Below are 12,470 nucleotides of genomic sequence, written 5' to 3'. Positions count from 1 at the left end.
CAGCGCTGCTCTGGCCGTGCCCTTGCAGACGCTGCGGGTGATGTACCCCTACCAGCCGCAGAACGAGGACGAGCTGGAGCTGGTTCCGGGCGATTTTGTTTTCATGTCTCCGGTGGATCAGGGCAGCACGAGCGAGGGCTGGGTGTACGGGACCTCGCTGGCCTCTGGCCTGTCGGGTCTGCTGCCCGAGAACTACGTCAGCCTGGCCGACGAGTCCGACACGTGGGTCTTCCACGGGTTAGTACTTTGTCTTTCTTTCAGTTATCCCCTTAAATAACCAACAACAAAAAAATCCTTGTTTTCACGTTACTATACACTACTCTGTTTACTGCTCTGTAATTTACCATTTTTCGATGGAGACATTTACAAGGAAGCTACAGTGGATCTCTAACCTGAGAGAGACAGCAGTGTCCTTTGTGACATCACAAAAGCCAATAGGAGCAGAATCATATAAAAAAAAAAGAGCAACATCATTCTAACAGCTTCAGTGGTGGACAAAAGTTTACAGACACCTCATGCGTTGATTATGGACTGTGTTGCGCTAAGAATCAGCCTCAAGTCTCCAAGTGCCCATTGGCTATTTTAGTGCAGACATTTCCCCAGATGCTGCACGCACACCATTCCATTCAGCTCAGAACTGGATGTTTCAGCCAGAGTACAAGAGTACAATAACACCAATAGTTAGTTTTTGTTATTTTGTCTTTTTTGTCGACAAATAATTTCAGTTTGTTTGAGAGCCTCTGATGCAGCCAAACCACACAAATCATTCTTTAGCAAATTTAAAATGACAATAATTGGGATTGAGTCAAATTTGAAGGGTGTTAGATATCATCTTTTCACTGGTGTATTATTATAAGAAAACATTGGTAAAGTGTATTCCCGATAGAGAGGAACCTTTAATGCTGATGTGTTGTTGACAACCCCGAGTATCCAAGCATCAGACTGCAGCTGCAGTCAAGGGCTTCATCCGGCTCGATGTGAAAGACTCTGCAGCTACAAGCTCACACAAGTACCACGCGCACACTCTCTAACCATGGCTGCTCTCCTCCAATTTAGCTCCCATTCGTTCTTCAGCTGTGGGCCCAGCGACAGGAGCAGCAAGGACAGGGGGATGTTTGACGGCCTGCTGGACAGTCGACGCCCTGAAAACACAAGTCCTGGAGAGACGCCCACCCTCAGCCTCATTTGCCATCCTATGCAGGTAGGGCTTTTTTTGTTTTTGTTTGTTTTGTTTTGTTGTTGTTTTGAAGCAAAAGGTCATTCGAGATCCCGATTTTTTTTCCCGCCATTGTAACTAAACAGCTGGCACCTTCATCCCCAGCAGGTCCTGCGGATCAGCGGGAGTCACTCACGGCACCCGAAGAGGACGCTTTTCGTCTGCCGGCACGGCGAGAGGATGGACGTGGTCTTCGGCAAACACTGGCTCTCCCTCTGCTCCGACAGTAAAGGTGAGAGGTGGCAGGGGGCAGGGGCCAGTGGACGGCGACGCTGTTGTTGTTCAAAATTGAACCAGCTTCAGCAGTTCACGCCACTACCTTGACTTACCTTACCTCACCCTGAGGTGCAAAAGTCAGGGTGAGGTAAGGCGTAACCCAGCGTGAGAGTGCCATCTGCTGCCCAGTTGCTCTCACAACAGCTGCTAAGTCAACAATTCTCTCTCAGGTCGTCCTCGGACGAGCCCTCCATCGTAGCTTCCAGTCATCCCGGATACATTTTACTCACCAAAGGAGTAAAATGTGTACATAAACTGTCACAATTGTACGGAAGCACATTGCTGCCATCCTAGGAAATATACAGGGCTCAGTATCACGCTGTAACGTGAGTGTTTAACGGTTTTACGTGATAGTTTCACGCCATAACGTTATAGTTTTAGTTTTTCACGTGATAATTTTCACGTTATAACGTGAAACTATCACGTAAAAACGTGAAACGACTACATTATTTCATGAAACAACCATTCTATAACGTGATATTTTCACGAAATAACGTGATAAGTTCACGTTTTTATGTACATAAAAACGTGAAACTACGTTATTTCGTGAAACTACCACTTTATAACGTAAAACGTGAAAGTATCGCGTTATAACGTTAAACTATCACTTTACAACGTGAAAGTATCACTTTATTTCGTGAAATGATTACTTTGTAACGAGAAACTATCGCGTAAAACGTGAAAGTATCACGTTATAACGTGAAGCTATCACGACGTGGAAGTGTGACATTATACCGTGATACTGAGCCCTGTTTGTTTGTTTTTTTAAGTGGCAGCAATGCGCTCCCGAACCATTCAGTGTCAGGCCAGCAACATGGGAGTTGATTGACTATTTTGTTTCAAACAACGCGTGTTGCTCCGCAGGTAGATACGTGCGCTCTAATCTCAACATGCCTCCCGGCCTCCCGCTGTGGGGAGACAAGAGAGACTACGACATGGACGCTCCCATCACTGTGCTCGGAAACACTCAGGCTCGACTCGTGGGTACGTCACCCGTCCGTCCCGGAGCTGCCGAGCAGAATGATTCACCGGGCCCTCCCGTCCGCAGTTTATTCATGAAACGTTTCTTCTCGCAGGCGAGGCCCTGCTCGAAAGCAACACGGTCATAGACTTCGTCTACTGCTCTCCGTCCCTGCGCTGCGTGCAGACGGCACAGAACATCCTGAAGGGTGAGAGCAGATGGACTTCTTCAACGTTCACCTGCGTCATGTCTCCGTTTCGCCACAGGCGGCACTTCATCAGGCGTTTCTTGTCCCCGCAGGTCTGCAGCAGGACGGCAGGCTGAAGGTGAGAGTGGAGCCGGGCCTCTTTGAATGGACCAAGTGGGTCTCTGGGAATTCTTTGCCCGCGTGGATTCCTCCCGTTGAGCTGGCCGCTGCCAACTTCAGTGTTGACACAACCTACAGGTGACAAGACTGCTGATAGACTTAGCATTTGTCAACAAAGTTTGTCTCTTTTAATCTTTTAATAAGGCTTTATATACAAGTCAAATGTACAATATATTTTCCTCCAAACTTAGGTATTAATAGACATAGACAGACTTCATTTGGTTTGCGTCAAATTAAAATTACGACGCAACAGATTAACAGCAGTATAGCATTACATATAGAGTATTATTAATTAATTAATTTTAATATTGTACTTTCGTCACGGATTATTCTTTAACTGTCAGACTTTTTTTTTTTTTTTTTTTAAATAAAATAAAAGAAAGAAGTCAACACTAAAGGAAGGTTTAAGGCCAGGGAAAGAATTGTGGACTGTAAACACAGATTTTAATAAATTGTAATAAACTTTAATAGATCCCCCTAAAAACTGCATTCTAATCAGAGTGTTGAAACTAAACCGTGACACTGTGTGAGACAAGACCAAAGCCAGTTCTTCTCCTTTCACATTTTCTCTGACCAGTACATGAAAAGTTGTAACCTTTTAACATTGACACAGCACACAATGTTAGTACTAAGTGTGTGTTTATTGTTGGTGTTTCGTAAATGTACATCACTAGGATTTTCCAGCATTATTGGTCTGTAAACATTTTTTCATAAGCTTTGTTTGTAGTGAATAGTTTCTCTTTCACATGTGTTAAAGGACACTTTACTTAACCTGTCAAATACATGTGCTGCTGGTTTTTAAAACAACTTCTGTTCCACCACAACCGCAGACCTCTGATGCCAGTGAGCAAGCTGACTGTGTCCGAACCTTACGAGAACTACATGAGCCGCAGCTACCAAGTGACCAAAGATATCCTGTCGGACTGCAAGAACACCGGTGAGAGACACTCGGCGCAGCATCTGGAAGCAGTTTTGGCGCGGTCGCCCTGTGGAGGTGAACCTCTGTGTTTGTCCTCGGCCGATGCTGCTTCCTGTCTGATGATCTTCTCCCCACTCCTTCCTCTCCGTCCGCAGGACACAACGTGCTGATTGTAGCCCACGCGTCTTCCTTAGAGGCCTGCACACGACAGCTGCAGGGCCGCAGCCCACAGAGCCCCAAGGATTTCATCCAAGTAGTCCGAAAGGTCTGCTCCCACTTTCCTGTTCGCTCTTCCTATAAGTCCTTCGCTGGGAGTCATGTTGTTGCTGAGCGTTTTCATGGACGTATTCAGATGCTGCTGTAGAACAAAAATCTGTGTTTTTTATCGATGTTTTTATCGCTTCTCATTCAGCTGTGCTGTGGTAGCTGAAGACATGCGCAGTTGTGACTTGTTAAGTTACATGTTTTTTTTAGTAACATGGGAGGAACAAAGTAGCTGCTCAATGTTCTCAGCTCAACAGTGTCAGATTTTCAACTATGGCCTGTTAACAGCGTCCAATTGACCTTGGACAATTGAACAACCTGTCTTAAACACCTGGAATGATTTAAACTAAACTGTTATTTCGAGGGAGGGTTCATCAAGAAGTGTTTCAAAAAAACTGAACAGCTTGTCGGAAGTTTTGCTAAAGACAGGGAAGTCATACTCATCAAACAATCAACTTTTATTTGTACAGCGCTAAATCACATCCAAAGACTTCTCAAAGTGCTTTGTACGATCAGAGAAAAAGAGCGAAGTGCAACAGTGGCCAGGGAAAACTCCCCTGTGGGAAGAAACTTAGAGCAGATCCAGACTCCGGAGGGCCGTCATCTGCCTGTGACCAGTTGGGGTGAGAAGGAAATACAAAAAAATGTAGGGGGAGGGAGAGAGAGAGAGAGAGAGAGAGAGAGAGAGAGAGAGAGAAAGAGAGAGAGAGAGAGAGAGAGAGAGAGAGAGAGAGCGGGGGAGAAAACGAGAGATAGAAGTAGCCACAGTGGCAGACAGGCCAGAGTTAGTTGTGGGGTTAACAACAAAGCTCTCACAATATAGATGTAGATATAGAAGAATAAATAATTCAAATATGTACAGTATATAAATAGATGTTTTTGTGTCGTATACATCAAAACATTCTAAAAAATTTAAATATGCTTAAATGTTGTTAAGTGGTGGGGTGATACAGCTGCTGTCCATGTAGAATGTGTGTGTCTGTGACTCATATATTCATGCATCTCCACGTCTGTTTATATATTTGCAGATGTGTCCTGAGGTTTATACAGTATTTCCTCGAGCAGCCTTGTACAGAATCACACAGCAGTTACGACATGGCGGTGGTGCCGTGGTTAGCGCTGTTGCCTCGCAGTCCGAAGGTTGCGGGTTTGATGTTCGGAACTCACCCGGCCGCCCGCTGTGCTTCCCTCCTCAGATCCCCTACTTGGGCTTCTGCTCCTGCGAGGAGCAGGGCGACACGGGGGTGTGGCAGTTAGTGGACCCTCCCATCCTCCCCCTCACGCACGGGCCCAACCACACCTTCGACTGGAGGGAGACGCTTCTTCAGGAATGACGTCTGGCCGAGCGAACCCCACCTGAAGCCTGCCGCGCTCCCGGAAGGCAGCAGCAACACATCACAGACTGAATAAAACACTGTAACCTTTCTGCTTTTGAGGCTCGGCGGTGTGGCGGAGGAGGAAGAGGATTCCTGGCGGAGGGAGAGACGTCAGATAGTGAATAACTGGCCAACGGGTTTTTCACAAATGTCCAGGCTTCAAAATTATTTTCATCATCATTTTTTTTTTATTGTTAAAATATCATTTAATATTGAAATGGCATAGCAGCAGTAAGGGAGGTTGGGCAGCCAATGGCAAAGTTGTGGTTTGTCATCTGGATGATGTGGCAATATTTTCATTGCAGTCTTAAAAAAAAATTGAAATAAGCCCCTTTTTAGCAGTTTCTTTTTAAAAGCAGTTAATAGATAAAAAAACTATCATGAATGCATCACATCAGTTAAGTAGAAGAGGAATAGGACAAAGGAAAAAGATATAATACTACGTCGGACAATTGTAATGTATACAGGACTGTACATTGTGACATATGTCATACTCTGATCAATATAAATATAACACAAACAGTGTGTACAGGCTTAAAAACAAACAAACCTTCTTCCTCAGTGTGAAAAGGAAACTCACACAAGATCCTCACGGTGGACCCTCCCCGCTGCTGCCGCCTCCTCTCTACGGCTCCACATGTAGCACATCCCGTCCAGCAGTGTCTGTTGCCACTCAGTGTATTATTATGGATTAACCGCGGCTCCAACAGCACAACCTGCACTATTGACAATCATACAGTAGCTTCTCGATTCGGGTCCAGCATTTATGTGTTTGTTCAGAGTTATTCCAGGGTTCCGAGTAGCTGCAAAGACTCATATTTAAAAACAAAACAAAAAACAAAACAACAACAACAGATGTCCTTTTTGATTTATTTTTATTTATTTATACACTTTTCTTTCAGATGTTAAAAAGCAAAAAAAAAACAAAACAAAAAAAAAAACATGTTGGAAAAAGAGCATCATAACATTCAACAGCATGCAAGAATTTGTGCTCTGTATCTCAGGTGTCGACTGCAATGAAGACGTGCGTGCGGCTTGAAAAGTGTTTGTTTGATTGAGTGACTGTGTTGTGAATACGTCTCGGGATTAAAGTGATATCTTCAGACAGACTCCGCTGCCCTGTTGATGGTTCCCAGACTCTGACGCATACATTGCTTGAAGAGACAGTTATAATTTCCCCTGCTATTCATCTTCAAAACATGTGAGCAAAAAAAGGCAACGTTGGGTTGAAATACATTTCAAGAGATTTGACGGTAATCAGCGGTGACGGTCGTTGCGGGCCGGCTCAGTTCAGGGCAACACGTGGCTTTTTAATAAAAACAAATTAATATATTTATTTCACATGCAAGCTTGAGTGTGTTTCATGTTTGGATGGGTGCACTTCTACACAACTACACAACTGTCAACCACAGAATAAGAGGTTCAATGAGATGATGTTTATGAGCAAAACACCACATTTACACAGTAAAATTGGCCATTTAAAAACTTAAAAATGTATGTGCTTATTTATTATTTTTTCATTTAAATGGGATGGGAAAAAAAAACCTAAAAAAAAAACAAAACAATACAGGGGCCACTTTATTAGACGCACAATAGCTAATTAGCATAAATAGCTTATCCCGTGGCAGCAACCCAATGAACCTTTCCTGCAGAAGGTGGCCAGTGAATGTGCCCCGCTGGGACTTTCAAAAATGAATGACAAAAAAAATTGAACAGGTACAATCCTTTAATTCTATTTTTTTCTCCTTTACATTAGCATTTAAACTGAACACCCGCGACAGCATTTTAGCGATGAAATCAACAGTCCACAATGAGCACAGAGATCAAATACGTAACTACAAGAATGATTTAATTAACTTAGAAATTAAAGCTGATAATCAAATATGGCGCAAGAAACCCAGGCAGGGCATAACAATTCAGTGTACAGAAAGAAAATAATAAAAGAAGCTATGGTGTCATATCAACAGCGCAGTGGAAGTTTCACTGCAGAATGAAAAATGGACCCAAGTAAAACAGGCACGACTGCATGTAAGGCAGAAATATGCATTTCAATTTCAACGTCAAAGAGTTTATGAATGGTTCTAATTACATACAAATGACTTCTGAATACTGTACACAGGTGAAAACTGCTTCAAAATGAATGAAAATATACAACCACGCAGCGAGTTCTGAGTGTTGGATTACAGCTATAAAACACTGAGCTGCGATTCTGACAATGCAGTGCAATCTCGCCAACATCACTGCAGCATGAATAACTGTACACTTTGAAACAGATATTAAAATACCTGGATTAAAAGAGCTGATCGTTCACAGTGGACCTCAGTCTAGTCATGGTGCATAGAGTCTTACAGCCAGTGGTTCCATAAACATATTTAATATTTTGTGTAACTGCCAGAAACTACAGACAGTCTTTACGACTGGGGGGTTTTGTCCGTCAAATTTCAATATATAAGGAGGAAGTTTTCATCATCAAAAACCAAGCAAACCAAAAACAAAACAGCATCTAATAAGGGGACAAATTAACAGACGTTGGGTATTTTAAATACATTTTATCAGTTATTCTTCTGTAAACTGACTAACGGATACACGGAAAACTTTTTTTTTTTTTTTTGAAGTGACCGCCTGAAAACACTCCTTCCTCCTTCCAATGAGCAAAGGGTGAATTGAAACGCCTGTAAGATCACAGTTCTCAGTTTCAAAATATGGACATAGATGAGGCACATATACTGGTTTATGATGGCATTTCATTTTATACATGTTACACTCTGAGAGAATCAGGAGCAGTCAAATATGGCAATATTTTAAGGATGTTTAGTGTGGGAGGTTTTTTTTTTGTTTTTTTTTTCTGGCTGACTCTTCAAGTAAGCAGTAAGGCTGTTTCTACATATCTACAGATGTTTCATTGAGGTACCGTGTGTAAGAACCAAGGCCACGAGTGCCTCAGACCGCTATGCACTCCTCAGTAACTTCTTCTATCTCTGTAGTGGATGTTTTAAATAGTGCGACCTAACAAGAGGATTTCAAGTTGTTGGTTCTTTCATCTTCTTTTACAGGCCGACGGTGAGTCCTGGCCAGCCGGTGCCCCGGCGGGATTATCTGGCGTCGTTGAGCTGCCGGGCCACCGTCAGGATCTCCTTGGCTCCCTTGCTGAGCAGCAGGACGGCCAGGTCCACGCCCAGCCGCTCGGCCCTGTCCTGGGCTCCGCCCGGCACTTTGCTGGCCGTGACGCCCACCCGCTGGACCTGCTCGTCCACGGCCTCCTGGCTCTGCTCCACAAACACCACCAGAGGGAAGGTCATATATAATAATAAGAAGAATAATAATAATTCAATTTGTTCATTTCCAATTCACCAGTTGAGTGAGTCGTCACCTTGTCTTCAGCAGCGACGCTGGTCTGCATGGTTTCCTTCAGGCTGTCTGAGCCGTCCAGGCTGTACACCGCCCCCGTCAGGTAGAGCTGCAAACACAGTTCACTTTTTTAACTTTTAACTTAATTTATTCTCCATGTTTGAAAGCAAAAAGCATCATTCTTTATACAAAACATTTGTGATGTCGTGAGAGATTTTTTTTTCTTCTTCTTCTGTGCAACACACTCAATATTTGCACTCTGGCTGAGAAGTGAGTATATGAGAACATGCAGAGGTGGGAAGTAACCAAATACTAATACTTTGTTACTACTGTGTTCAAGTGGATTTTTCTTTTTACATTACTTAAATATTTATTTTTCTGAAGACTTTTTTACTTTTACTCCAACATTCTCTCTTCTTTTGTGTTTAATATGGTTCCAAAGCTACAAATTATGTTTTCAGAAAAAAATTGCAGAAAAAAAAACATTTAGCTTTTTACTAAAGTACACTTCAGAACGTGTACTTTCTTACTTTTACTTGAGTAAAAGAGTTGAATCCGTACTTTTACCAGAATATTCTTCAACAAAAGAATCTGTATTTTCCCTCACCACCAATGAGAACATGCAGTATATTATTCATATTGTGGTTATGTACAACAAGACAGTGTTTTTTTCACCAATACAATACAGAAACATCAGCAGTAGAATAAAAAGTCAAGATAACTTGCAGGCGCGCATTAGCCATTTACCTAATGCGAAGTAGAGCTACAGGCTAAGCTAACTCTTTACCTGGGAGTCCTTCACCTCAGTGTGCACGGCCACCGGGACGCTGCAGCCGCCCTCCTACGAAGTGCAGTGGAGCGAGTGAATGAGGATTTCAGTGCGCCGTGCGGTGAATCAGTGTTGATCATTCATTAAATCATTCATTAAATCATGTGGGTGTGAGTTGTACCAAGTGCCTGAGGAAGGCTCGCTCGGCTATGCAGCGCAGCACGGTTTCGGGGTCGTGCAGCACGGACACCATCTCCAGGATGTCGGCGTCTCTGGCACGAACCTCCACTGCCAGAGCCCCCTGAAAACATACATCATCATCAACATCATCATCATCATCATCATCGTCTTGAGTAATAATTCTCCATGACAGGGTTCTCACCTGGCCGACAGCATACATGCAGTCAGCAGGCTCCAGGACCTATGGGCGGAGAGAGTTATTACAGTGTTATTACAGTCAAAAATTTATTAGCTGCATCACCCTGCAGCAGTCCAAGGTCGGACTCGGGATGACGCTGAACACTACCTGGCTGATCCGCTCCTCCCAGCCCATCCGTTTGAGGCCCGCGGCGGCCAGGATGATGGCGGAAAAGTCGTCCTTCTCGTCCAGCTTCTTCAGTCGCGTGTTCAGGTTGCCACGCTGGAGGCGGCAGCTCAGGAAAATCCCCCCTCGGGACAACGCATTGTGCAAAATAAATACACTACCGGTCTAAAGTTTGGGGTCACTGAATCATTTCTGCATTGGACTCCATTATAACCAGCTTCATGAAATAATCTACTGGAAAGCTCTACGAATTACTAGTGCACTAACATCAGTCAGGATGTGCTGAACACATTATGGGATGGCTTTGACAGTTGTTATCTTGAATGTCAAATTGAATGTGATTTTAGAGAACAAATATCAAATGTGCAACATGTGGCCATCACGACGGAAGCTGAATGCTTTAAAATTGCTAAAAAATAAATACATTTCAAAAAATAAAATTTAAATTTAAGAAAGCACTGCTGAGGAAATACAACAAGCAGAAGAGATTTGTTTGGGCCAAGAAGCACAAGAAATGGACATTAGAACAGTGGAAATCTGTGTTTTGGTCTGATGAGTCCAAATTTGAGATCTTTGGTTTCACCCTGCTGTGTCTGTGTGACACAGAAAAGGTGAATTGATGCTCTCTACATGCATGGTTCCCACTGTGAAGCATGAAAGAGGCGGCGCCATGGTGTGGGGGTGCTTTGCCGGTGACACTGTTGGGGATTTATTCAAAATTGAAGGCACACTGAAACTGCACGGCCTTGCGTTTAGTTGGACCATCATTTATATTTCTACAGGACAATAACCCCCCACACACACCTCCAGCTTGTGTAAGGGCTATTTGACCCAGAAGGAGAGTGACGGAGTGCTTTTTGTGTTTCCTACATAATTCCATGTGTGTTCATTCATAGCTTTGATGCCTTCAGTGAGAACCCTCAGTGTAAAATACTCATGAAAATAAAGAAGAACCATTCAACGAGAAGGTGTTTTTGGCTGTTGGTGTATAATGACAACGTCACGCGCGCGTCTTTTCAAGGATACGATGTCTTTGAACTCCAGGTGGGGGAACCTCTTCTTCAGCTGGGCGGCCCGGCGCAGCGAGCTGGTGCCGATCACACTGCGAGGCGGCGGCGGCGGCACAAAAGGTTTTAACGGAACAAGTTTCACCACCACTGAGGAAAGCAACAATGTGAGCCGTCTCGCCTGTACCTTTTGTCAGCCAGAGTCTCCAGAGTTTTGCCGGCATGCTTGGGGTGCAGGACCACGGCGTCGTACGGAGACTCTCGTCTGAAAGTCAGCCCGAGAGGTTCGAAAGGCTTTTAATAGGTTTTTCTGACAAAGAACGGTGAGAGGATCACAACATTCAAGGCACACAAACGCTGTCGACTGACTGCATGTTGTAATGGCTGTCATTCAGCAGCTTTTCAGACGGATTCAATGAGTGCTGATTCAAAGGACTTGATCAACGCACCGGACCACACAATGACTGCTTCAGTCGCACCAACAAAGCTGTCAAGCTGCCAGAAAGGAAGTAAATGTGGGACAACCGGCTTTCAGACTGACAGTTTGATGATATGTACACTTTCTAAGCACGCTAACATTCAGCAACCCAGCATGTAAATCTACAATGACAGCATCGGAACACAACACAGCAGTGAGGTCCGAGTCGCAGTGGCGGCGAGCGTCCTCCGGTCACTTTCCTCTCCTCCGCTGACCAGCGACTGTCGTCTGCCCGCGGGAAGATGTGGGAAGGATTTTTTTTGCATTTCCTCTGACCCACTTGCATATTTTTAGCCGCCCGAAATGGACGGACTGCGCCGATAGCGACGCGGTTTGCACATCATAGCGTGACTGCTGCGCCGCGGCCGCGTTTGGGTGACAGCGGCCCCTGATGAGAAAAAAGTTTGGCCAACTCAACTTCTTAGGGTGACTGAAAAAAATACATATGAACGCCACGGCGGAACAAAGGAGATTTCTAAAAATAAAACGATTCATTAACGCTTTATTATTGATGGGCCCAAAGCAATAACTTGTAAAAAAAAAGTGCTGCGTCTGCATGTGGACACAGTGGATTTCTATTACCATGGCTGACGAAACACATTCTGGGCAGGAAACCTTGAAATTGTGAATAATAAAAAAAAAAAAAAAAATGAATATGCTGGAGATTATTGATCAGTTTCCTTTGAGGAGGTGCTGGATTTTGCCACGCTGTGATACTGAAAAGCTTTGCAGATATTCTGCACCTCACTTTATTGCAATATGGCTCAAAACAACATGGTAAAATCATTTCAGCTAAATATTTTTATGTTTGCAATATCTGGATCTCTATTGCCAGTACTGCGCTTGTTTCAAACATGAAGAGAAACACACAAAAACACATTCTGGACATGATACCAAGTAGATGGTAGGAAGAAGAATTCTGAATCCAAACATTCCAAGTGTTTG

General features: G+C 43.9%; 2 protein-coding genes across 5 annotated transcripts in view; one reads left to right on the top strand and one right to left on the bottom strand.

Moving 5' to 3' along the window:
- Nucleotides 1–6,720, top strand: part of ubash3bb (ubiquitin associated and SH3 domain containing Bb) — a 42,120-nt gene extending 35,400 nt beyond the window's left edge. Inside the window, exons 6-14 of one of the 2 annotated variants that reach the window (XM_076035957.1) lie at nucleotides 29–237; nucleotides 1,057–1,201; nucleotides 1,325–1,448; nucleotides 2,357–2,476; nucleotides 2,569–2,661; nucleotides 2,754–2,898; nucleotides 3,651–3,757; nucleotides 3,895–4,004; nucleotides 5,200–6,720. In XM_076035957.1, coding sequence (XP_075892072.1) covers nucleotides 29–237; nucleotides 1,057–1,201; nucleotides 1,325–1,448; nucleotides 2,357–2,476; nucleotides 2,569–2,661; nucleotides 2,754–2,898; nucleotides 3,651–3,757; nucleotides 3,895–4,004; nucleotides 5,200–5,337 — 1,191 coding nt within the window. In that variant the 3' untranslated portion in view covers nucleotides 5,338–6,720. Of the gene's footprint in view, nucleotides 1–28; nucleotides 238–1,056; nucleotides 1,202–1,321; nucleotides 1,449–2,356; nucleotides 2,477–2,568; nucleotides 2,662–2,753; nucleotides 2,899–3,650; nucleotides 3,758–3,894; nucleotides 4,005–5,199 lie in introns of both variants that reach the window. The other variant, XM_076035956.1, reaches the window with a different exon arrangement.
- The window catches only part of LOC142895141 (porphobilinogen deaminase-like), a 55,898-nt gene that overhangs the window by 39,812 nt on the left and 3,616 nt on the right, over nucleotides 1–12,470 (bottom strand). For 2 of the 3 annotated variants that reach the window (XM_076035960.1, XM_076035959.1), the window contains exons 7-14: nucleotides 11,235–11,312; nucleotides 11,067–11,142; nucleotides 10,023–10,136; nucleotides 9,879–9,917; nucleotides 9,678–9,797; nucleotides 9,515–9,568; nucleotides 8,750–8,836; nucleotides 7,088–8,645 (exon numbers count right to left, since the gene is read on the bottom strand). In XM_076035960.1, the coding sequence (XP_075892075.1) occupies nucleotides 8,472–8,645; nucleotides 8,750–8,836; nucleotides 9,515–9,568; nucleotides 9,678–9,797; nucleotides 9,879–9,917; nucleotides 10,023–10,136; nucleotides 11,067–11,142; nucleotides 11,235–11,312 (742 nt within the window). In that variant the 3' untranslated portion in view covers nucleotides 7,088–8,471. Of the gene's footprint in view, nucleotides 1–7,087; nucleotides 8,646–8,749; nucleotides 8,837–9,514; nucleotides 9,569–9,677; nucleotides 9,798–9,878; nucleotides 9,918–10,022; nucleotides 10,137–11,066; nucleotides 11,143–11,234; nucleotides 11,313–12,470 lie in introns of those variants that run through there. The other variant, XR_012928180.1, reaches the window with a different exon arrangement.

The sequence above is a fragment of the Nelusetta ayraudi genome, unplaced genomic scaffold, assembly GCF_046127955.1.
Source record: "Nelusetta ayraudi isolate G7.1 ecotype Tasmania unplaced genomic scaffold, CSIRO-AGI_Nayr_v1 ptg000048l, whole genome shotgun sequence".
Classification (NCBI taxonomy): Eukaryota; Metazoa; Chordata; class Actinopteri; order Tetraodontiformes; family Monacanthidae; genus Nelusetta; species Nelusetta ayraudi.
This window is presented reverse-complemented; position numbering and strand designations above follow the sequence as displayed.